Source organism: Misgurnus anguillicaudatus, chromosome 21 (genome assembly GCF_027580225.2).
Source record: "Misgurnus anguillicaudatus chromosome 21, ASM2758022v2, whole genome shotgun sequence".
Taxonomy (NCBI): domain Eukaryota; kingdom Metazoa; phylum Chordata; class Actinopteri; order Cypriniformes; family Cobitidae; genus Misgurnus; species Misgurnus anguillicaudatus.
In genome coordinates, this window is record NC_073357.2 from 63,491,822 (window position 1) to 63,516,241 (window position 24,420).

General features: G+C 35.2%; 1 protein-coding gene across 1 annotated transcript; it reads right to left on the reverse strand.

Moving 5' to 3' along the window:
* Positions 1-16,933: 16,933 nt before the first annotated feature.
* LOC129440340 (uncharacterized) lies at positions 16,934-23,658 on the reverse strand. The gene is made up of 9 exons (XM_055199667.2): positions 23,634-23,658; positions 23,513-23,551; positions 23,133-23,391; positions 22,903-23,048; positions 20,159-20,438; positions 19,925-20,064; positions 18,396-18,487; positions 17,398-17,491; positions 16,934-16,972 (listed from the first exon to the last, which is right to left on the reverse strand). Exons 1-9 carry the CDS (start codon positions 23,656-23,658, stop codon positions 16,947-16,949), a joined length of 1,101 nt encoding a protein of 366 aa, XP_055055642.2. The 3' UTR covers positions 16,934-16,946.
* Positions 23,659-24,420: the final 762 nt, after the last annotated feature.

Consider the following 24,420-nt stretch of genomic DNA (forward strand, 5'->3'; position numbering starts at 1 on the left):
GGATGATTAGTGAGGGATACCCGATTCGTCCACCCGTATTACTGACAATTTGATAATTTAATTAATAGTCTATATTTTACAGATAACTTAAACTATGTTAAAATAAATGTTACTGGAATAATTTGAGTAATGTTCCATTTGTATAGAGCATGTTGTCCTTCTTAACGCCGTAATGCACTTTCGCATGAAGTGGAAAATCGATCCCTGAGCGATCGATCGCAAATAATTCAGCACCTTAACTTGGGACAGCGCCATTGTTACGTTGAACTTAGAGGCAGCGTGTTAAGAAGCTTCCTAAGAGACACTTCGGGGAACACACTTAGGAACACAAACAACTTTGCTAAGATATATCTTTTTGAGTCTTCTTAGCGCGCTAAGAGTGAACGTTATCAGGGAACCGGGCCCAGAACGTTCCCTTTAAACGCAAGGGCGCAAGTTCCATGGCGGGTTGCTACTATTATGACGGTTTTACCAGGCGCACGCCAGGAGCGGTTCACAGCCTTTTTCTTGATGAGCAAAATGACCTAAGTAAATAAGTCTAGTTTTAAGGCAAATAATATACTATTTAAGTGAAATTGTCCTTAAAACAAGCAAAATTATCTGCCAATGGGGTGAGAAAAAAAATGGTGAAATAAGATTTCTTTTTTCTTGAACACTTAATTCAAGTAAAATTTTCTCACTCCATTGGCAGATATTTTTGCTTGTTTTGAGCACAAATTCACTTAAATTGTATATTTTTTGTCTAAAAACTAGTATTATTTTCTTAGGTTATTTTGCTCATCAAGAAGATACATCTTGATTTAAGAATTTTAGATATTTCTACTGAAAACAAGACAAAAATACTAAGTAAGAAAGTCTATTTTTGCTGTTTTGTTGTTTTGTATGGGGATAGGAGAAACCCGCCTAAATCAGCGTCGGTTAAACAGGCATGAGAGGAAATAGCCACAATTGTCTCTCTTAAGCTGGCATCACCATTGTTTCGCCAAGCGCTATAATGATGTCAGGAGACGGGGGAATTCCAAGCTTGCCAGCATAAATCGGGCACGCCGTGTAACGGGAGGTGGATCTGTCTCTACACATGACCTGACGCCACCAGAGGATATCTCTGCGTCCACCCTCACCGCTGAAAGGGTTTGGGAGCTTTAAAATCGTACCCAAGAAACGCAAGCAAGGTCCAACCCCAAAGTACACTTACAAATCAAGTTCATATACATTAAGGTTTCTTATGAAAACATTTTAATTATTATTTACATAAAATAAACGTAATACAGCCACACAACAAACTTATGAAAATATTTTAATTTTTATTTGTATGATAATTTTTTAACGCAGCCACACAATAAATAAAAACTATCACCACAATGCTCACCACAATGATTTCTCTTATCTCATGTGTTAATATTTTTTATTGTAACAATTTATGATTTGCAAAAATAACTGTTGCATCTGTGTAGATTAGATAAGCAAAGTGTGTGCGCGTTGTGCACGCTATACATTATGGTCAAGCATGCGCCCTTAAAATAGCATAATGAACCACGCGCAACACGCCACTGACTTTAGACTAGTTTTTTTTTGGTCAGTGGCACAATTGTTTTTTGAAACTGCAAAATAGCATCAGGGATGGTTTGTGCTGGAACACGCCTATTTTTTTGCGCTGAACCGCCCAGGGAGCGCAAGTTCATTCCCTAGTTTGCCGACGTGCGTCTGTGGAGGGAAAAACCCTGCTGTGCGCCGGTGCAAAATACGAATGATACGTGCGTCACTGACAAAGTCAATTGTGCTGGGTGCAAGATAGGGCCCATTGTGTCATTCTCAAAGTCATGAACATTTTATAAGGTAAACGAGTAAACTGTCTTAAATAAATAAGTCAGGAAATATGACTGAAAACATGTCATTAATATGAGTAAGAAATGCCAATGCCTGCGATTTTAATATTTATGAATAGGAATCTGTGCAAATCTGTACATCTGTAAAGCTGTTAATATGTAAATAATTAACATATTAGTCCTGTCAACACATCGATAATATACGCTTCAGTTTGTATAAAAACATAACTACAACCACACTTTACATTAAAATACACATTTGAGCATCATATAATTTGATAAATTAACTTGATAAAATGTTCTAGTGCCAGCAATCAGTGGAGGTGTTTTATTACCTGATCTATAGACCTCAACTTCACACAGTGTAAGATAAGAGTTACGTCCAGTTATGACCACATTCACATACCGTCCCTTGAATCCATTACATGTGAAAATGGCAGATGTGCCGATTTGAAGACTTGAAAATACAGCACATCTATAGAGAGGAGAAACAGAGGATCAATTCAGCTGTTCAATCAATCAAATGTGTTGTTAAGTGCGTTTATATGTATGAACTTTACATGGGATTGTTGTTTCCATTGTTTTCCAGTGAGTTTCCAATCCGTATCTCCGCACCAGTGATATGATCGATGCAACAGTCTGATCTAGCAGTGATGATCACCGTATTAATCTCATAATTAACCTGAAGATCTAACCTCCACCATGGACTCAAATCACTGGACGTTGTAGAGCAGTATGTGGTTACGCTCCCATATCTTACACCATCTATGGCGTTTTTAGCTTGAAGGTTGAAATATGTGGATGATTGTGTAGCTGTTCCTTTACGTGCTAAATTCTCTAAAAACATATATTTGTATTTAAATACAGTTGAAATATATAAACATATCTGTGAAAACTTTACGTTCACCCCAAACACAAACAAAGTTACAGTCACCTTAGTGTACACAGAGATAAAACTGACTTTACTAATATCTTTTTCACTTTGATTTAAAATAGGTCTGTAGATATAAAACAGCTTGAAATAAAATAACAAAGTTTATATTCTCAGAGGATATTTTTTTTCAACTGCACTGAAAGTCATGATGGGTGATTATTAAACATTATACAACAGTTCTTTCTGGTTCTCGAATCTGATTGGCTAAGACCTGTGCGATATTGTGCTGATAACAGCACTGTAACCTCTTCACCTTTCGTATTATTCCGCCACCTAGTGAATGGAGGTCCTAAGCAGGCTCATCTCTGAATGGAAAAACACAGACGCGCTGTGTGAATCACTCTCCGTGTGTGTGTGTCTCATTAGTTTACTAGCTCATAAATCAGTCTGTGAATCCCCAATCAGAAGTATTATTCCGTCAAAGATCAGCGCTCTTGGATGTTACGTTAAAGTTAATGGGAGAAATGTCTTGTCACATCGTGTGGATGATTAACACTTGGAAAGAGGAATATAAACACTCGTTTTTTTTTCTGGAGCTATATTTCTTATCAGAACGCGAAAACACCGTGGAACTGCAGGTAAGCCCCGCAGCTTTTAAATGTGGACATTGATCATTTACTTTATCGTGACCTGACTATTAAAACATGTTATGAGATATCGCCACTGATATATTTATAAGCAGCATGCAAAAACATCTCTCTGACACTTATAAAAAACAGTTTTATATAGTACTGACAAGAACAAAGTTTAATAATAATAATCGAGTGCTCGTATCACGTTAAGAATAAATGAGAACGCAATAGTAACGTTAAACAAATAGTTTTATTAACTTTTACCTCGCGCCAAAACAATAACAACACAAAAGACACTAAATATGAATAAAAAAACAAGTAATAGTTTGATCATGACACCAAATACTGCTGATTTGATCTCATTTTGACGATCATAAACAAACAAGGCCAACATGAGAGCCAGGGTATCTCTTTCAGAACTGTAGCCCAGAGAGGGCGGTGGTCAGCGGGGCGAGTGAACACTGATGTCCGCTCATGCTTTGGTTCTCATTCGTACCGAATCTCACTAAGCAAACGTTCAAACAGGCGCTATCTTTACTAATCGACTGCAGATTTAAATATAATACATATACATTCTCGACTGAACTAATCTTAAAACTACACTTTGTGACCAAGAAACAGTAATATAAAGAAACGGCTTTTCCGTCCATTGAGTTGTATGAGCTTCAAAGCAGCCGAAAGTGTTACCTGTCATTCTGGACGCCCTCAAATCCGTGGCGGAAGAAGTAGTTCTCACACAAAGAGGCTTTTAAAATAACTCCGTTGTTGTTTTCTAGTTTTCGTTTTTCAAACGTGTGCTGATTTCCGGCACTCGGCCTGCGGCCTCGTGCCTCTGGCCTAATCACAGCCATGATGATATAGAGCTATATCACACTCCTACTCGAGCGATATTGCTTAACTATGGGCTGGTTTCCCGGATAAGGCTTATGCCTGCTCCTAGACTAAAATGCTTGTTTGAGCTAGAGGTCTTCACGGGTCTACCAACAATAGATCTGGAAACTCAAAGTCCGACCTGAGAGCCGAGGTTTCAGGTGTTAAAGTTTCATATGTGCCTGGGACACAGCACGGGCCAAGTATAATAAGAGCAGCATCAGGTCTCGGGTAATTTCAAATGAATGTGTTTCTCCTCTGTTTGCCAAGAACACTTGCGACACTGTGTGGCTGGTGGTAGGTTAATTTTCATCAAGTCAATCAATTTTGAATGCACATTTGAGCTGTTACCATCATCAGATTACAAATGAAAATAAATGGAGCAAAGGGGCAAATTGGATGCAAGGTTTCTTTCTGACTGGCGGTGTGGGGATGCAGACTAAACACACGTCTGTGCCGTTTACAATTGGGTCCAGTTGGGGTAAAAAAAACTGTCAATGGGTCAGTCGGACTCAAGCAGTGTTGTATTCAAGACCAGGGCTGCGTTCCCCGAAACCTTCTTAGCTCTACGTCGTTCTTAAGTTGTACCTTAAGCTGTACCTTATCGTTAATACGCGTTTCCCGAAACGTTCTTAGTTACGTATCTCTTCTGTAAGTCATTCGTTCGGAAGGTTGGTTTGGAGCACTCTTAGCTATACCTTATCCCACTTGACTCCGCTAGGGGCCATCACTGTGATAAAAGCTTGTGTAGATTTCAGTCTATATAATTAAATATCTGTAAAAAAAAAAAAAGTTGAAGTACACTCCCTGTTAAATTAGGCATTTTTTTATTTAAAGAATGAAACATAATTAGACATTATTACACTGATGGTTGTTAGATTCATATTTTTTTTCGAAAGGAACATCAGCTTCAAACTATTATTACACGCTAAAGAAACTATAAAAAAAGAGTTTGGGTGGAGGAGTTATAGGTGGCAGCTAGCTATACAGCAAATCTTACTATTTCTTTTGTGAATTTCAAATCCGTTAAATCTTTAGTTTACCGGCTATTTTAGCTGCAATAAAACAAATCAAGTAGGCCTAAAATCGCATGCCAAGGGAGCACATTCATCACAAAATCATAATTGTTGATTTTCCTAAATATTATTATTGATCTTAAGTCGACTTTGCATCGAAGTTTTTTTATGTTTTCTAACTTTGAGGCAGCTGCATGTCATATTCTTTATAAACACTCAAAAGAAACTGCTCCACTTGATTACTGCTTGTATAAGGTCAACAAATTTTCCATATTAAAACTAATCAAAGCTAAAATCTAAAACAATCATAATATATATTTATATATCATATAATATATATTTTTATGTTATATTTAAGATAACCAGACAGGCGCGGCTCCAGAAATGCGTCCATTAAGCGTTATCCGCATTGTAAACCGCTTGCGCGTCCAGTGTCCAAGCACATAAACATACGGTGGCCCTGAAGTGCAAACCACAACAACAAATTACTAAACAACAAAAACAAATTAAAAAACAACAACACAAAAAACACTACAACAAATTAAAAAACATCACAACAAATTAAAATACACTACAGCAAATTAAAAAACAACAACAAATTAAAAAAAACACTACAGCAAATTAAAAAACACTACAGCAAATTAAAAAACACTACAACAAAATAAAAAACAAATACACAATAAAAAACACAACAGCAAGTTAAAAAACACTACAGCAAATTAAAAACCACAACTACAAATTAAAAAACACTACAACAAATTAAAAACACAACAACAAATTAAAAACACAACTACAAATTAAAAACACAACTACAAATTAAAAAACACTACAACAAAATAAAAAACCAAAACAAAATAAAATAAAAAACACAACAGCAAGTAAAAAAACACTACAACAAAATAAAAAACAAATTAAAAACACAACTACAAATTAAAAAACACAACTACATTAACCTACTGGAAGAGCTAGGTACCAGTGGGCAACATGAGACATCGCTGATTGGACAACACTGCAGTTCGTGGACTGCAGGGGCCGGCTAAGGTACGGTCTGGAAACCGCTAACAATAGTAGTAAGCTAACGTTACATCCACAAGCAACGTGAGCATTACACTATTCTTATTAACTTACTCGAAGGTTGTTGGGTGTCTCTGATGGTAGATATTTCTTTAAGCCTTTTGCCACAGCCGCTGCAAAAGTTTGGGGACGGCTCAACCAGTTCTTTTCCGCAGTTTGGGCAAAACATTTTGCTGTCCTTCCTCCTCTCCAAACCACGCGCTACAATAAGAATAACTACCGGTTCAAAAGCCGAACTGCAGTGTCGTCCAATCAGCGATGTCTCATGTTGCCCACTGGTACTGTACCTACCTCTTCCGGTAGGTTAATGTAGTTGTGTTTTTTATTTGTAGTCATGTTTTTAATTTGTTGTAGTGTTTTTTATTTTGTAGTTGTTTTTTTAATTTGTTGTAGTGTTTTTTTAACTTGCTGTTGTGTTTTTTATTTTGTTATGGTTTTTTATTTTGTTGTAGTGTTTTTTAATTTGTAGTTGTGTTTTTAATTTGTTGTAGTGTTTTTTTAAACTTGCTGTTGTGTTTTTTAATTTGCTGTAGTGTTTTTTAAACTTGCTGTTGTGTTTTTTATTTTGTATTTGTTTTTTATTTTGTTGTAGTGTTTTTTAGCTGTAGTGGTTTTTAATTTGCTGAAGTGTTTTTTTTTATTTGTTGTTGTTTTTTAATTTGTTGCAGTGTTTTTTAATTTGTTGTGGTGTTTTTTAACGCGTAAACTAATGAACAACAATTTGTTTTTATATATTTTAAGTGTAATGACAAGCCAGGTGACTTGCACGACCCACCTTATTCCCCTGTGCAACGCATTTATTGGGAACCCCTAATATAAATGATCCTTTAAAGTGAAGGAATAATGGATGCATTGGAGCACTTTATGCATGATACTTTTGGACGAAGTTGCGAGTTTTGCATGGGTTTGATATAAAATAAAATATACAAGGCTTATATTTAGTTATTTGCAATTTGAAATATTTTTACCAGATATTCCTAATAAATGTAACTTGAACTATTTCTGAAACGTTTCTTTAATAAATAACACCGCTCTCTCATAATGCAGCAAAGTACCTATTACATAAAGTGAACAATTGATTGTCGAGCAATCGATATCAACCTATTCAGCACCATCTCCATGGACAGCACCTGGGAACGTCGTACGTAAGAAAGTATACCTTAAGAAACCCGTTAAGGTACAGTTCGGGAAACACGCCTAGAAAAGGTAAACCTGTAGTTAAGGTTTAACTTAAGAGTCTTCGTAGCGCGCTAAGAGAGAACGTTATCGGGAAATGCAGCCCAGCTCATTCGAGTCCGAGTCAAGACCGAGACAAGAGGAGGTCGAGTCCAAGTCAAGACCGAGTCCACGTAAAGTTGGATCTGAGAAAATACGTTTTTGAGCAGAATGAAGTAAGAATATTTTCTTTAAAATTAGAAATTAGGATTTAATTTTATTTAGGTTTAAGAGATCCTGCAGTTTCCTGATATTGCTCAAGTGGAAGGGGAGTTTACCCTATAAACATGACACACTTTTATTTTTATACAGTGGTATGGTGGCATAAGACTTTTGCACAATAATGTACATTTGAAAATTTAAATGAATAAATGAAAGTTATAATGATATTGTGCAAATGATTATCACCAACCACATAATAATTTCTTTTCTAAGATATAAATCAAGAATAAAATATAAATAGTACAGAAATATATGTAGACTAAATTTACAATAATGTGTGGACTCGTTTACTGCTGGAATTATGTGTAGTGCCACACTGTAAAAAATTAGCTGTGCCTTATGCAGCTGGTTGCCAGTAACTTACTTTAGAAGAGAAATACTGAAAATGTTTAATGTTCATTTAACTTTGAACAAACTGTTGCCAGTAAATAACATAAATGTAAAATCTACAGTAAGTTACTGGCAGCTATTTGCCAGTAACACCCAGTAAAACTGTAATTTCTACAGACATTTTTTACAGTGTGTGTTTTAGCACCACAGTCTTACCATTTTGGGTAACAGCAGCTTATCTAATGCTTAAATCTGATTGGACGGATGTGTTTTATTGCACTGCCATGAGGTAAAAGTCATGGCAGTGAAAAAACATCCTTAGGTCGGACTGTCTGACCTCGTGCCAGGCTGATGCTTGCAAAAAATCAATCACTGTTTGTGTCTATCCTACATCAGTTTAAAGAAACAGTAATATATATTTTAAAAGAGACTCGTGTTGACTCGAGAATAAGTCCAATTCCAAATGTATTCCAGTATGAGTCGAGACTCATATTAAAATATATATGGTCTTGAGACAGAGTCCAAGACCGAGTCTCGAGTACTACAACACTGGACTCAAATCAAATTTTCTCGGGTTCGGCCGGTCTTTGTTTAAAAAATATTCTTTATGCCTGTCAGATTGGGGTGAAATTTCACATTTGTTTGGACCGAGAAGACTTCTAGTTTGAGCTGTCTTGAATTAAAATTCACAAATCTTAAAATATATCAGTGTCATTGCTTTGATCCTGTATTGTTTTTTGGATGGTATTTTTTTTTTTAAATCTACCTAAATACCCCAATATAAATAAGGCCAAGTACTGGATTAATCTAAACCCTGTCTGGTAAACAACCATTAAATTACTTTACATTTGTGTGTAAAGAATAAATATCATTTTACCTTCTAAAGTCTGTGAATTACTCTGAATGACAACAAGTCCTGTTAAGAAAGGAAATCAATTAAATTAAAGTTACAAAACTGTCAAAGAAGTCTTTCATTCTTAACTTAGTTGTGTCTGTAAGATCTTATGCTGCTGTACTCACCAGAAAGTAAAATCAGATGAATGAATTTCTTCATCTCTAAAGATCATAAAACAGATGAGACAATATAAGTGATATTCAGCATTGAGTTTCTTATTATGATGATAACAGACCTGTGTGGAGTTAGATGTGAAGTCTCTCTTCTTCTCTCTATGTAGATGCTGGAAGACTTCTAACATTTTTCTTAACTCAACTTCATCTGTCATTTCAAGTCTAATTTACAAATCAAATCTGCTGTCACAAACATGACAGGAATGATAAATTGCTTATGAAAATGAGGATATGTTGTGTTGAGACCAGGAAACACTCAGATAAGGAAAATGCATTTTATCTTTTCCAATTCATTCATTATTCATGTAAATAGCACCAATCAGTGTTGATGATTTTAAACTGAGTGGACCTCTGTAAAATAAGGTGGAACTCAATGCCGACTCTCAGATTACATATTTTTACAATTAAGGGGTGGTTTCCTGGACAGAGATTAGACTAGAACTAGACTAAAAGAAATATAAGAGCTGTCCAAACTGAAAACAACTTGTACGGAACTATCTTAAAATACGTCAGTGCCCTTTATTTGCCTCAAAATGCACACAAGTAATTTTTTTTTTTAGTTGGGACAATGCACATTAATGAACAGTCTAACATTACTGTAAAGACTGTAAATGAGCCAGATTATAGCATAAATGCTAATTTTCACCTGGTAGTCCCGAGATTTATATTAAGGAGAATTTTAGTAAGGCATGTCTGTTAAAACTAGTTATATTTTTAAACTGAGGCCTTGTGCAGGCTTAAATTAATCCCAGTCCAGGATAAACGGATTACATCAAGTTTTCTTTTTTTGAGTCATGAATCACAAATGTTTTAGATATGTTTAGGGGGGAATAAGGAAAATAAAATAAGATCAAATGAATAAGCATATGAAAATTAGAGTATTAAAATTAAAGTATAACCAGGGGTGCACGTAACTGGTGCACAATTAAAATAAAAACTGTGCAGCAGACACTGCCCTAAAAGTCATTTTTGCATTGCAACGTTGCTGGAATTTTGTTTCATAATTCACCTAATTTACCACAAAATAATAGATTTATCTGTGCATCATTGGTAAAATATACTAGTCAACATTTGAAGTGGATCAAACCTTTAATAAATGTTGTCTTAAAATTTTGACCAATACCGGTTCAGACAACTTTTATTAATTTTTTGATCCACTTCAAATGTTGACAGTGTAATTAATGTGTGTTGTTAGCAGCGTTAGACAGTCACTGGCCCCACTAACCTATTTAAATGTTTAAGATTTCATTACTTTACTCAGGCATTGCTTGATTTTTACTTTTTTGTTTTGTTTCTGCGCATCTCTAAAGCGTAAATGTGATCCACATCTCATGGCTTCGAACTGTTTGCTAGTACAAGCAAAAAAAGCGTGAAAAAGCCAACTGAGTTTGTTTTCTTGCACTTGAGCGGACATTTAACAAAATGCCCCGATTATAGTAGTAAAAAGTCTTTTACACATTAAATAAATATAAACAGTTGAGAAATGAAATGCATGTGTAACAATATATTGGATCCATGCATTTAAAGTGACAGTACACGCACTTTTTAAAGAATTTAAAGAGTACACACATTTGAGAGTATAAACCTTTTATGTTAATCAAACCACAGACAAATAAAATCATAATTTCCTTGTCTTGACTGAATAACTTTTGTAACTTTAAAAAGAATGAATCCAATATGCATAGTAAAGCGGTATTATCAAACTACTTATATTTCGTTTCTGTACTGTACTTTAAAAACTATAGACCAACTTGAAAACATTTCATTTGTATGTTTGTTTTATTGTATTGCTCATGATTTTACTACTTACTACTGACCATTTACTTGTCTTTAGCAATATTTTAAATTTATATGAGTTAGGCTAGTAGTTATTTATAAAGGTTACATGGGTTATAAACATTAACCAGGCATATTTTATATAATGTACATCATCGTCCACCATGTTTAAACCAAAGAGATCAGTGATGATGACAGAATGTCTGTGCCATGAATCGTGGGAGTACCAAGCAACATCTTCAAGTGCTCCTTTGAAAACCAGGACAAAAAAGTTATGTGCACCCCTGAGAATAACAGTGGCATTTAAGAACAGAAATACATTCAAAAGAATAATAACACTTCTTCTTCTTTCTATAAATTAAATATAATTAATCTTATAAGACTACAGAAGTGATTTTCTTTTGGTCTCTGTTGTTTAATCAAAATAATGACACAAACTTAAGCAGGGTACTGTCACTTTAAAGGGACACTACACTTTTTGGGAAAAAAATATGCTAATTTTCCAGCTCCCATATAGTTACCGTTTTGGAATCCATTCATCTCTTTGGGTCTGGCGCTAGCACTTTTAGCATAACTTAGCACAATCCATTGAATCCATTCAATCTGATTAGACCATTATCATCGTGCTAAAAAATAACCAAAACATTTTGATATTTTTCCCATTTAATACTTGACCATTCTGTAGTTACATTGTGTGTTCTAAGACCAACAGAAAATAAAAGTTGTGATTTTCTGGGCAGATATGGCTATGAACTATACTCTCTTTCTGGCGTAATAATCAAGGACTTTGCTACCGTATCATGGCTGCCGCAGGCGTAGTGATATTACGAACTGCCCGAAAATAGTCCTCTTGTTTACTTTCAATATCAGGTGACTATTTTCAGGTGTAAGATTATTATTATTATTATTATTATTATAGAAGAGGCATCACAGAGATCAGAGAGCATGTGATACAAGTCAGAGGATTTTTTAACATGTAACAGTTTATTTGGAATGCCAGAGGAACATATTCAAAAATATTGTTTGTCACCCATGTTATTATTTGTTTGCTGTAGGAAATAAAAGAGGAGTCAATAGCAGAAGTCACACATTCGCAAATGTTTCAAAACTTCTTGTAAACCTTTATCTTTTGTCCTCTGGTTCTTTTCAGTGTCCTATGGCTTCGTTAGGTGTGATGTTTGTGGTGTTGATCTCAAGTTCATCAGGTGTTAGTAGATCACCAGCACCTCATCAGCTCTGATTATTTGTGACCCTGAACTCATTTGAGCTGCTCTTAGTAGATTGTGTTGATCATTATGGAAATCAGCTGTTGCACCTGTGTTATTTAATTTGCGCCTTTTTTAGTAAATAACCTGCTGATATTACCACTCCTAATTTGCCCTGTTTAGTAAAGCTGGCTCTGTGGTAAGATCAAATAAATACAGGCGCAGCTTTCTATAGATGTTTTAAGATAAAGCAATAAAACTCCATGGCCCATTTGTTCTGCCCATTAGGTACTTAATTAGGTACTTGTTTTGCTTGAAACTCATTTGTTAAAGTCATTAACCAATGTCTTTGTTATTTGTTTGTAAGATGAATGCAAACTAAGGGAGCATCCTGTGAACAAGAAAAAACAATGATGGATTAATGTGTTATTGTGTAACGACAGAGAAGAATGCTGGCAAGAGTATAAATGAATAAATGAAGCTGAGGGTTGTTAATAAAGTTAAAAAGGAGCAAGGCAGATGAGAAACACCAGCTGGACGTACACCTGGTCGTAAGACTAGTCTGTGTGCATCTAGGTGAAGCGCACGTCCGAGACTAAATCTTATGTCTAGTCAAAGGTAGGCATAAGTATAAAGTGTTGACTTGTTTCTATGGCACAATAGAAATAATTTAACTGACAAGACATTGACGCCTCTAATGAATACACTTGACTTTCGTGCATGCAGTGTGATATACCGCACCAATAAATTCTTATATCATATAAAACTTAGATATTTACTAAGACAGAGTAAAACACTTATTAAATGCTTTGTTTCATTTTTTTTTTATTCAGAATTGTTCTAATTAATCTGCAAATGATTAGCTTTTGTGCAAACGGGAAAGGCTTTCGTCATAAGTCACACATGTATATTTGTAGCAATAACCAACAATACATTTTTATGCCAAAAATCATTAGGATATTATCATGTTCCATGATTTTTTAAATGTATTACCGAGACAGAAAACAACAGGACTGCGTTCAGCCCTGACAAAAAGTTTTTTAAATTGAAACGGTGGTGCGTTAAACACATAAACTGTCAAAAATATAGATGTACTATCCGTGACGTCATCCATAGGCTTGTGAAACGTTTTTTTTTTAAAGCTTATAGTTTGCGGGGCTTGCCTTCGGCATCTTAGCATTGGGTCACCAAGCATCACTCGCAGATGACCGAAAATAGGTATAGAGGTGGGACGTGGGTGGACCTAAGGCGGCTGGCAGCTTAAACCACGCCTGCCTAGCTCGACTCTTATGAAGAACTTTATGCTGCGTTTACACCAACCCAGTTGCAGGCGTCAAAATCGTGTCTACCGCGCCTAGTTTGTTGCTTGAACAGTTTGAATGCATTGACACGCGGAAAAAGCAAGCATTTGATGCGCCTCAGAGGCAAAATCCGCTTCTTGTGGGAGCGGCAAGTGCTATGCGGTTGTCTGTTTGCAAGATGTCTGATGTTAATTGTGCATTTATCGAGAGAGTTACTGGTTTGTTTTTGATAACCTTACTATAGTGGAAAAATAAACGGCGTGGGTCGATAAACGTCACGTGACTTAAAAGTGAAACGTGTATTACAACTTATCAGGTTGCCCAAAGTCCTCACTGACACTCTTCCAAGCGAGGTCCTTTTTATTCCTGTCTCTATAGAAATAGGAATGTGTGTCTTATAGCTCCAGGTGACTGCTTACGGACAATATCAAGCGTTCCTTCAGGTTGAATAAGTGACTCCGGGTGGACACTTTTTGTACCAGGCTGTAAACATAATTTTCTGCTGTAAAATTGGGCTTTTTGTCTATGAGAATTGACTCATTTTTGTAGCCTCTAGTGGCCAGTCGATGACTTGCAGTTTAAGTCACTTCTGTGTTGACTTCATAAGAGAGATCAGAAGGTTGCCCCTCGATTGAATGCCCTGTTCTGATGATGCAAAAGTTGCAACTACGGGAGCTGAGGAGGACATTTTTTTGCTTTTTGAGGGATTTTCAGAGCCTGATGAAATCAGTATAAATACATCTTCGATCTTCTAATATCAGTTGTTGATATTTCGTATACCAGGACACATTGTAAAAACTTTACTTGGACCATTTGTGTGAGTTGTCTCTTTAATACGGTGGTTTATTTACATGTTGCTGCTGATTGGGCTGACATTTTTGACACAACCACCAAACAAGAGAAAACTTCTCAAACCCGTTGCACACCTTCTCCAGGAAACATGTCGTTTAAACCGGTAACCGTTGCAAATTGGTTTGAGCTTAAACGTGTCACAAATGATTTATTATTATTTCAAAATAAGAGCACAAGACATAAGAGACACATGACATCATCATTAGACAGTTATATACTGATGCATTATGTTCAAATATTCATCTCTTCAGTATTCTGTCATCTTATCATTTGGACTTTTTAATGAATTTAACACCATCTTGTTCACAACTCACCAAGGTTAAAGTGTAATGTTATAGGAGTTAAGATTGAGTTAAAGTTCAGTGCATAACATAGAATGAAGTATGGAGCTGTGTACAATATCAGTTTGGGTATTATTCAGAAGTTTGATAGCATACATAAAAAAGTTGTTTAAAAATGTTATAACATTATGTGCCACTCAATTTAAAGGTCCAGTGTGGGTTGTTTAGCAGCATCTAGCTGTGAGATTGAGAATTGCATACAACTGCTCAGCTTTTTAACACCGAGTTTCAATGTAGACCAACATTCACCACAAGAAATATCTGCAAACTTGACTGAAGCAGAGATCATGAAGCTCCTCATTATTCACGCTGAGATCATTCACCAGCATGACAGCACATCACAATAAACATACATGCATGTGGTTTCTCCAGAGAGATAAATCACTTCAGAAACTGCAGGTAAAAACCTATCAAGTGCAGGACTTTAAATACGTCACGTGTCTTTACGGGATCTTTACGCCATCTGTCTGAATGCACGCACAGATTCCTGAAAATCATTGTCAGTGTGAATGAACCAAAAATCAAACGATCCAGTACAAATCCCAGGACGTGTTTTTCGTGTATGTTCTGTAATCTCTGTGTAAAAAGGGCTTTTGAGACTTTGAACTGTTAGGCTCAACCCTTAAGATGTTTAAAAGCAGCTGCACTATTGTGCTTGCATCATCCACAACAACACAACAGTATCAATGTCACAACACATCACAAACATCTTTAATATTAGCACACATCTCATGCAGTAAGTTAATTTAAAATCTATTATTAAAATCCATATAATATTATTAATACCAGTGCTCTATATGCTGAGCTGACATTAAACATGAGCTTTTAACTCTTCATTACAGATTTACATTTTGCATTAACAATGAGAGTAGAGACAGAAGTGCTTTAACAGATTAAATAAGTAATTTTGACTATCAGAAGGGTTTTAGGCATGTAACGGGTTGGCTTTAAAGATAGCGAGTGAGAAGAGGTGAATCCATGTGCAAAAGGTGTTTTATTAGTAAAATCCCAAAAGGGCCAGCAAACAAATCCAACAGGGTAAATCCAACAATCATAATCCAAATATCAGGCTAAAGTTCAAGGCAGGCAGCAAAGCAGGCAAAATCCAAAATACAGGCAATGGTCAAAAACAGGCAGATACAGATAACAGATAACAGAATGCAGGTAAACAGGTACAGACAGGTAAAAGGCTAGCTTACTATTGTAATATTCAGACCAGAACTGGTGTATAGGAAGTGACTTAAATACAAAACACAACATAAAACAGAACAAAACCTTACAAGGCAATACAAAAACAAATTGTAAACTTTACTTAAAAAAATCCTCGTAACAATTTGCACAAACTTTTTAAAGTAACATTTACTGCTTTTTACCTACTAAAATTGAATAAAATCTACCTAATAATGCATAAAATATTTGTTAAATAATTAAGTAGATGTCACTTAATTATTATTATCTTAGAAGTAGGATTTATTTTAATTGTTTAGGTAAAGTCTATTCCCTAATTATTTTTGAATATTAAAGCATTGCTGTCCTAAAAATATTAAATAAATCTTATTTACTGTTGTATGATAGATTGTATTTACTGTTTGTTATTTTCTCTAACATAGTTCTATGGACTTAGTTACTGTTAGTGTTATAAATGTCATTATAACACAAAATTCATGACTGAAAATAACTGCATTTTTTACATGCATTGTCAGCACTGTGGAGAAAAATAAAATACAATGTGCTGAACAAGGTTCATGTAAGTAAACACTGATTACCTGAACGGTGACTTCACAAAATTATCATTTACAACAAAATACAATCAATAACATAAGAGCTTAAACCTATATGACATTTTATTAACAAATATTTAAGTAGTTAAAGTTCTTATCAGTTCTTATTCTGTGAATAAACTTTAAATAAATCTAAATATTCAGGTGCAATGGATTGTGGGTATTCCTTACAACATGTGCACATACATTTTACTTCATTTTATCTAAGGAATGAAGATCCAAGGCACAACTTCCAGTTCCAAAATATAAAAAACCTTTATTAAAAACATGGCTAACTTAGAAAACATTCAAATAATGACTTAAACACTGCAGTGCACACTGATGCATTTCGGCCATCCATCCTGACTATAAAATCTATAATATGACTCACCATTCCCAAACAGTTTATTTTGTACATGAATTAATTGTGTATTCATTATCATTTGACTTAGGAAAATCTAGTTCTCAATAAATTTTAATATTATTATGTAGAAATTAAGAGGGTTAATTTAATATATATTTGACTACTCCAAAAAGTTAGTTTTTTCATAAACAAACGAGCCGAATCAAAGACAGGTTTAATGTCAAGGGTATTTTTTCTCACAAGAACCTGTAAATAAAGTAATTTTGCTTAATGAATGACAAAAATGTATAATATTTCTCATTTGCATATTTCTTAAAGGCACAACATGTAAGACATTGTGATCATTTCATGTCATAGGCCAATCATCTGCGCAGTGGTAGTAGTTCACATGCGGAAGAAATAGCGTCTAGCGCACGTCGCTGTGTTGTTGTTTCTATCAAGCCACACTGTAAGCTTACAAAAAAACTTTATTTCATTACATCATCCATTAGCATGATTTGTGAGTCCTGTCAGATCGATTCCTAATGACATTAAAGGTGAAGACTACATCTCACATTGTTACACGCGCTTAACATCACCAAGCTGCGGCCATTGTTGTAGTTTAGCAACTTCTAGTGGTGAAAATTACATATTGTGCCTTTAAGTACATGAACAGACTAAAAAAAACTCACGTTTTTCATCCACCTTAATTATTTTCTGTTTAGGGGGTTGAGTCCACTGCATTTGGACATTTATAAGTAATCTGCTAGCCAGAAGAGATCCCAACTGTAAACAATAAAAATAATCATCATCAACTGCAAGTTCTCTCTTACTTATCATGAAAGGCAGCACTTTTATTCTCTTGACAAGTTAAAACATAAATGAGAATTTGTATTTATCTGAAATGTTGAAAATAAAGTGTTTTGCATGTTTCTTGCTTATATGTTTTCTTAAAAAAATTGAGGCCATATTTACTCTAGCAGCTTTAAAATGAAAAAAGATTTCAATAAAACTTCTGTCTTTTTTTTACAAATAAGTTTGTGATTACAATGGTTAAATGGTCACTATAGTTAAATCATGCTTAATATTAAAAAAAATTACCAGTTTGTTACCAGTAACAGTAACCAATCAAAACCATATAATTTACTGCTATAGTTGCAACTTTCCTAGTTTCTCATGTGGCCCTATGGATTTTGGGAAAAGCACACAGGATATTTCTGTCTCTGGATGGATGAAAAAATCTGATATTGGCCATACAAACACATTACAGTTTTTTCTGAATAGACTTTGTTTCCAGGTAATTATTTCATCATCAAAAGATTGTTTTAAAAGTTATTTAAGATCTTACAGGACTCCTGTGTTAACAGATTTTATTCTGGCCACCACTGCCACAAGGGTTTTTTTTTTCAGAATCTATACATTTACCACACGGTTTGCTTACCATGTCAATCCACGATCATGCCATCAAAATTAATGGCCACATAGCACATAACAGATCAAGCGATTTATAGCAAAACTGTTCTTCTAGAAGCGCCGAGGAAGGAACGAACACGAGACCCCTTCACCCACTCCACTTGTATCTGTCGTTGGGCTGGTGGGTGGGCCCTTACAATAGCAGACAACTTTCTCCAGCTATTATAAATCACCCTCAAATGTTTGTTTGGTAATAATTCAACTTCATTATTCTCACCTGTTGAAGTATTTTGTCTCTCATTGTAACGTCAGTCAAATCCGAGCTGGAGCTAAACTGCATCTTCACAGCGGCTCTTTGTTTACATGGATCTGAAACAAACATTGATAAGTAACGAAAACATACATACAGATAAGTAACATTCCGTTGTCAAAAAACTAAAAAACTGAATTTAATGATGCATCCCTGATGCAACCTGTTTTACATACATACCCATCATTTAATAAACACATAGGCTAAGAATGCTGTTTAAAGAATGGCAATAAATAATTATTCTTTACCCGAGCAGACTCTCAACATTATGTGAAAGATCAGCAGGTCTGTCTGTAACTGATGATGATGTTGGATTGTGTCACCTAAAATAGCTTTCCTGAAGCCCTGAATTTATGACTTCACTTCTCTTTGAATAAAATCGTTTTCTATTTCTTTACATTATTCAGAAAACTGGTAAAACAAAGTCTGTTCATTTAATTTTGCTGGTGTGTTACTTGAAATAAAAGTGTGATATTACATTAGTTTGTATTTTTTTATTGTTCATGAAATTATTTTTAAGCCCTATTCAGACAGTAATTGTTTCTCGTGGGGGACGTAAGGTATTTTTAATATTAGTAAAAAAAAATTATTGCTGGCCGAATCCAGAATGTGTTTTTTTCTGACCATCCGTGTAAAAATTTCCAGCCGAATTACCTGTTTCTGAACAACACCAAGGTGGTAAAGAGTTTATAAAAAGGGATCAATGCAAAAGTCATTCTGCACTTCCTTTTAGACCATTGAAAAGCACAGTACGATCAGAGACTTGGCATGTATTCTGCATCAGAAATAATGAGATTCTTTGTGTGCGTTTTAAACATTGACATCTTCATAACTAAAATGATGAGAAGTATGGGCATTGGGCACAATCTCTCTTCTACAGTGAGTGCGAGCTGATATAAATAAAAATCACAAAAAGCGATTCAAGTGCTAAATACAATTTAAAATGTATTCAATAACACAACAGTATTCCACATATAATTATCAAGGTCATGTATAATGATCATGTAGGCAAATTAACCACATGCGCAGCTTATTTCCAGGTGTTTTGAATTAAACATTAACACATCCACTAGATGACTGTGAGGTCACATTGATGAAGCCCCGCCCACTTACAGTCCTGCATAGTTTCCACCCTTAGCAAGTTGTTCTCCGTCCACTACGTACTATTGTCTCAGACTGTATTAATCAGATCTATTTGAACTAAAAGTGCTCACTGTCTGTTGGTAAGGGAGGGAGGAGCTGTAGCTCATTTGCATTTAAAGGTACAGACATGAAACAATAAGTTTTTGCTCCCACCCAAATGTCATTTTGGACATGACATGATATAATAAATGATCTGTGGGATATTTTGAGCTGAAACTTTACAGACACATTCTAGACACACCTGACTTATATTACATCTTGTTAAAATGACATAATAGTTGCCCTTTAATTTAGCAGAGGGACATACCGATGAGAGGGTAATTATATGATTATTAAACAAGACTACAGATTACCTTCTCTATAAACCTCCACTTCACACAGAGTAAGAATCTTGACATCTCCAGGAAGAAACACATTGACATAACGTCCTACCATCCCACCACATGAGTAGATGAAGGATTTACCTGCAGAAATACCAGAAATAACAGCACATCTAAAGAGAGAGAGAGAGATGAAATAAAGAAGCGTTTATGTAGTTGTGTGATGATCTTTTCATAAGCACAATAATAACTGAAAGAGCGTCTCACGGTGGATTGTTGTTGCCATTGTTCTCTAAAGAGTTTCCGATGTGAATCTCTGCTCCGTTAATTTCTTCTGGACAGCAGTCAAATCTGCTAGTGATGACAACACTGTTGATACAGTAAACATCACGCAGATCCAATCTCCACCACGGATTACTCTCAGAAACGGTTTGTGTGCATCCAGTAAACTGCTGTAAGAGACCTCGATTACCATCAATACCCTTTACAGCAAACCAGTCTTGAAATGTTGAGGATTGCGTAGCGACTCCATCTGTTGCCAAATTACCTACAGAAGATATCAGGGAATGTGTGTGAGAAAGTGTTTCTACTGGATCAATGCCAAAGCAAAAGATCTGAAGGGGATTTAAAGACTGCTGTTTTTTGCCTGGAGAAGTGGGTATACTCCTGATTTGTGGCCCAATTTTTTTAAGCATCCCAGCTTTAATAACACTGTGTTAGTTCACTCCATAATGAGCCAGTATTGTCACTTAGCTGCTTCACTTCTTAGCACAAGGATAATTATGAAATTAATATTATTACTGAATATTTAGAATTTAGAAGTGGTTATACCCCATGGCATCTAAAGCCCTGTTTACACATACAGCTCGCACCTACGGCAAAAGTGCGATGTTCAAAAGAGGAACAGGAAGTGATGCGTTACTGTTTTCGAGATTCTGATTGGCTCACGTGGGCTTGAGCTTCTCCCTACACCATACACGGGTACATGTCAATGAACACTTTTCTGAAAATTGACATGAAGTGATTTTTGAAACCGGAGAGGTTGAAATGTCCATTTATGAAAATAGCTGCACTGAAAAAATGATTAATTCAATTTACCTTAATTTTTTTAAGGTAAGTGTTTGCAATCAATTTATTTAAGCTACATTTAAACAAAGGTTTTTTGTTTTGTTTTGTATTTCAATTTTTTTTTGTTTAAATGTAGCTTACATAAATTGATTGCTACCACTTACCTTAAAAAATGGAGTAAATTGAATTAAAAAAAGATTTCAGTGTGCCCATGTGTAAACGTAGTTTAATAAAGATGTGGGTATACTCCGTATACCTGCGTATACCTTCCACTACAGTTTAGCTCCAACCCTAATCAAACTTAACCAGCTGTGATTGTCTAGTGATCATGAAGACCTTGCTTAAGTGTGTTTATGCAGAGCTCTGGCTCTCCAGGGTAAGATTTGAATAACCCTGCATTACACCAGGCTGGCCAAGCCAAAATGAAAGGCAAACAGCGAATACCTTGTGTTTTTCCTAAACCAACAAAACATGGCACAAGAAAAGGACGTAAAAACTAAGACAGTCTTAAGGGCTGTTCACATTATAACTATAATGATAACTATAAAAATATTTTATATATAATATTATAATATAAAAATATATAAAATAAAATATTTTAAAGAGAATAACAGAGTTCACACCAGAACTATAACAATAAAAAATATAATGAACGATATTGTTGGGATCACTTTCGTAACTGATGAACGATAAACTATTGACAGCCAATCAAATCTATTTGAACTTTGCATGCGCATTGGAAATGACAGATGGCAGTGTGGAGAAACTCATTGCTAAGATCTATAACATAAAATGACCTGAGGTATCCAGCGCTGATGCAGTTGCTGTGAAGTTGACTACATAATGATTTTTACTCTACTACATTGACTACGGCAAAAGGTAAGATATTAGATTACACAAACTACTAGATTCACAGTTTAGAGTTAAACGCGGCTGCTGGTTATACCCGCTGTGTAAATGCAACAAGCATATTTATACTTTTATTAACACGTGAACAATTACAACCGTTTTAGTAAAGGAAATATGCATTATTAGTTAATGCCATTTAAGGTAAATGATTTGCGCGAGTTATGCGCCTCGCGAGCGAATTAACAAAGTTATCATTATCATCCAATGGTGTGGACACTAATATAGTTATCATTATAATGTGACGGGCCCTTTAGAAACTACTTTAAAGATACAGAAAAATAGCTAAAAGCAGAGTTGGTGTGTTTTAGTGTGGCTTTGGAGAGCACTCTTATGCTTTCAAAGTTAGCTTGATATGGGTAGCCTTTCCAAAATCTTTTTTACAGTGTTTCAGCTTTACAAGAAAAACAAAGGAAAAAAATTTAAAACACAGGAAATTTAAACCATTATTAAGACTATGAGAGTGCACGTGGCTTGTCTTAAAGCATATTAAAAACACTGCATAGACATATAAACAACAATAAAAACCTGATTTTCCCCATAAGGGCACTTTAAAGGGGGCATTTCGCAAAACTTTTTAAAGATGTAAAATCACATATGTGAAGTTTTAGCTCAAAATACCCCTCAGATCATTTATTATAGCAAGTTCAAATTGCCACTTTATAGATGTGAGCCAAAATGTGTCGTTTTTGGGTGTGTCCTTTACAATGCAAAAGAACTGATGAAATGCAAACATTGATCACCATAATGTAAATCTATTTTGATAAAAGCACTTAAACATGGAAAAAGTCTTGTTTTTCCAAAGATTTCTATCATATGTCCCCTTTAAAATGATAGCTGGACCATTACAAGAAACATTCTATCAACAGAATTTACAATCTCTGCTCTGATGTCTCTTTAGCACATCTGAGTTTTTTAATTTGGAATGCTGGAGCCGGTAGACGTTGCCACTTAATTCCATTTCCTGTACAGCTCCAGATATTCAGTAAACTTCTGGATGAGGTACCATACATCTGCTACATACCACAAACATTTACCTGCCAAAAACCCATAGACTTCAACTTCATTAAGGGTAAGAATGTGCTGATCTCCAGGAATATGCACATGAACATAACGTCCCTTCATTCCAGCACAATAGAAAGTCTCATTGGCACCAGGTGGAATCGTAACAATGGTAGCACATCTACAGAAAGAGAAGAGAGACAGATTTAAGATTATGTTATTTGTCTCAGTTGAATCAATGATAAAAGATAAAGAGAAGCCATACATGGGGTTCCTGTAAAAGTCTTCAGAAAAGTTTCCAACACGAATCACTGCCCCATTTATCCGGAAATAAAAGTAACTATCTCTGTTGGTGATGACCACTCTGTTCACTTTATATACTTTTAACAGATCTACTCTCCACCACGGGTCAGCCTCTGTGTTAGTATGGGTCCACGTGTCACGTCTGCCATCAACAGCATATGAAGAGTTCAAGTTTGCATAAATTGATGACTGGTTGGTTATGCACAATCGTGCCGTGTTCTCTGTCAAAGTTTCAAGAATAAAGAGCAGTCAGTAAAGAAGACATCTAGAGAACAAACAATTATTTAAAATGCAACCTATCGCTCTGTTCAAATAAAGAACATGTAAAGCAAAGGTTCTTACCTTCTGCTCCATTTGTCTTTTCTTGAATTAAAAGAAATCCTAAAAACAGATGAAGACAATTTCAGCTAGGCTTTAAAGGAATTAAATGTAAGCACCTGGCCAGGGTTTTTACCCCACATACGGCCTGATATATACTGGATAGACATCGTAGAACAAAGAGAATTTCTTCACTGTAAAAAAAAATCTGTAGAAATTGCAGCTGGGTTGCCGGTAACTTACCATAGATTAAAATTTATGTTATTACTGGCAACATTTTGTTCAACGTTAAATGAACATTAAACATTTACAAGTCTTTGTCATTACAGAATAAAACTAGAAAAACAGCATCAAGCAAAATGTATTCAACTTTGAACAAACTCTTTCCAGTAAATAACATAAATGTAAATCTACGGTAAATTACCGGCAACCCAGCTGCAATAACATTGTAATTTCTACTGATTTTTTTTACAGTGTAGACACAAATGTGCATTCATTTTACATTTAATTTAGTTAAAATCAAAGAAAACAAAAACTCAACAGCTCAACAAAAGATTAAAATAAAATATTTGTAACACATAATGTCCACAGTAGACGGTGAGAAACAATTTTAAAATATCTTTGTGATAACAATTAGAAATATGGAGAAATGTCAGTTTGAGATGAAGTGTTATAGTAATACTTTACCCAGTAAGATCAGCAGGCAGCTGGAAAACTTCTTCATGTTTTTATTAAAGCTGCATCTGTCTGTCTGTCTGTCTGTCTTTAACAATGAAGGCTGAGACTTATAACAGTTTGTTGGAAGACAACCAACCCTGTCTCCTATCACCTGTGTCGTCTCCTCTCCATCTCAATCACGCTCACACGTGTCTCGTCCTCTTCGTCATACCGCACTGACAGCTTTGTATTTACTGGGAAATTCATTCTAGTAA

Excerpts from the sequence above, each read along its gene's own strand:
- LOC129440340 (XM_055199667.2), bottom strand. The coding sequence starts at position 23,658 with ATGTCTATCCAGTATATATCAGGCC. Across the intron at positions 23,552-23,633 it reads TATCCAGTATATATCAGGCC|GATTTCTTTTAATTCAAGAA; the intron begins GTATGTGGGGTA and ends ATCTGTTTTTAG. Across the intron at positions 17,492-18,395 it reads GAGACAAAATACTTCAACAG|TTGGGATCTCTTCTGGCTAG; the intron begins GTGAGAATAATG and ends TATTGTTTACAG.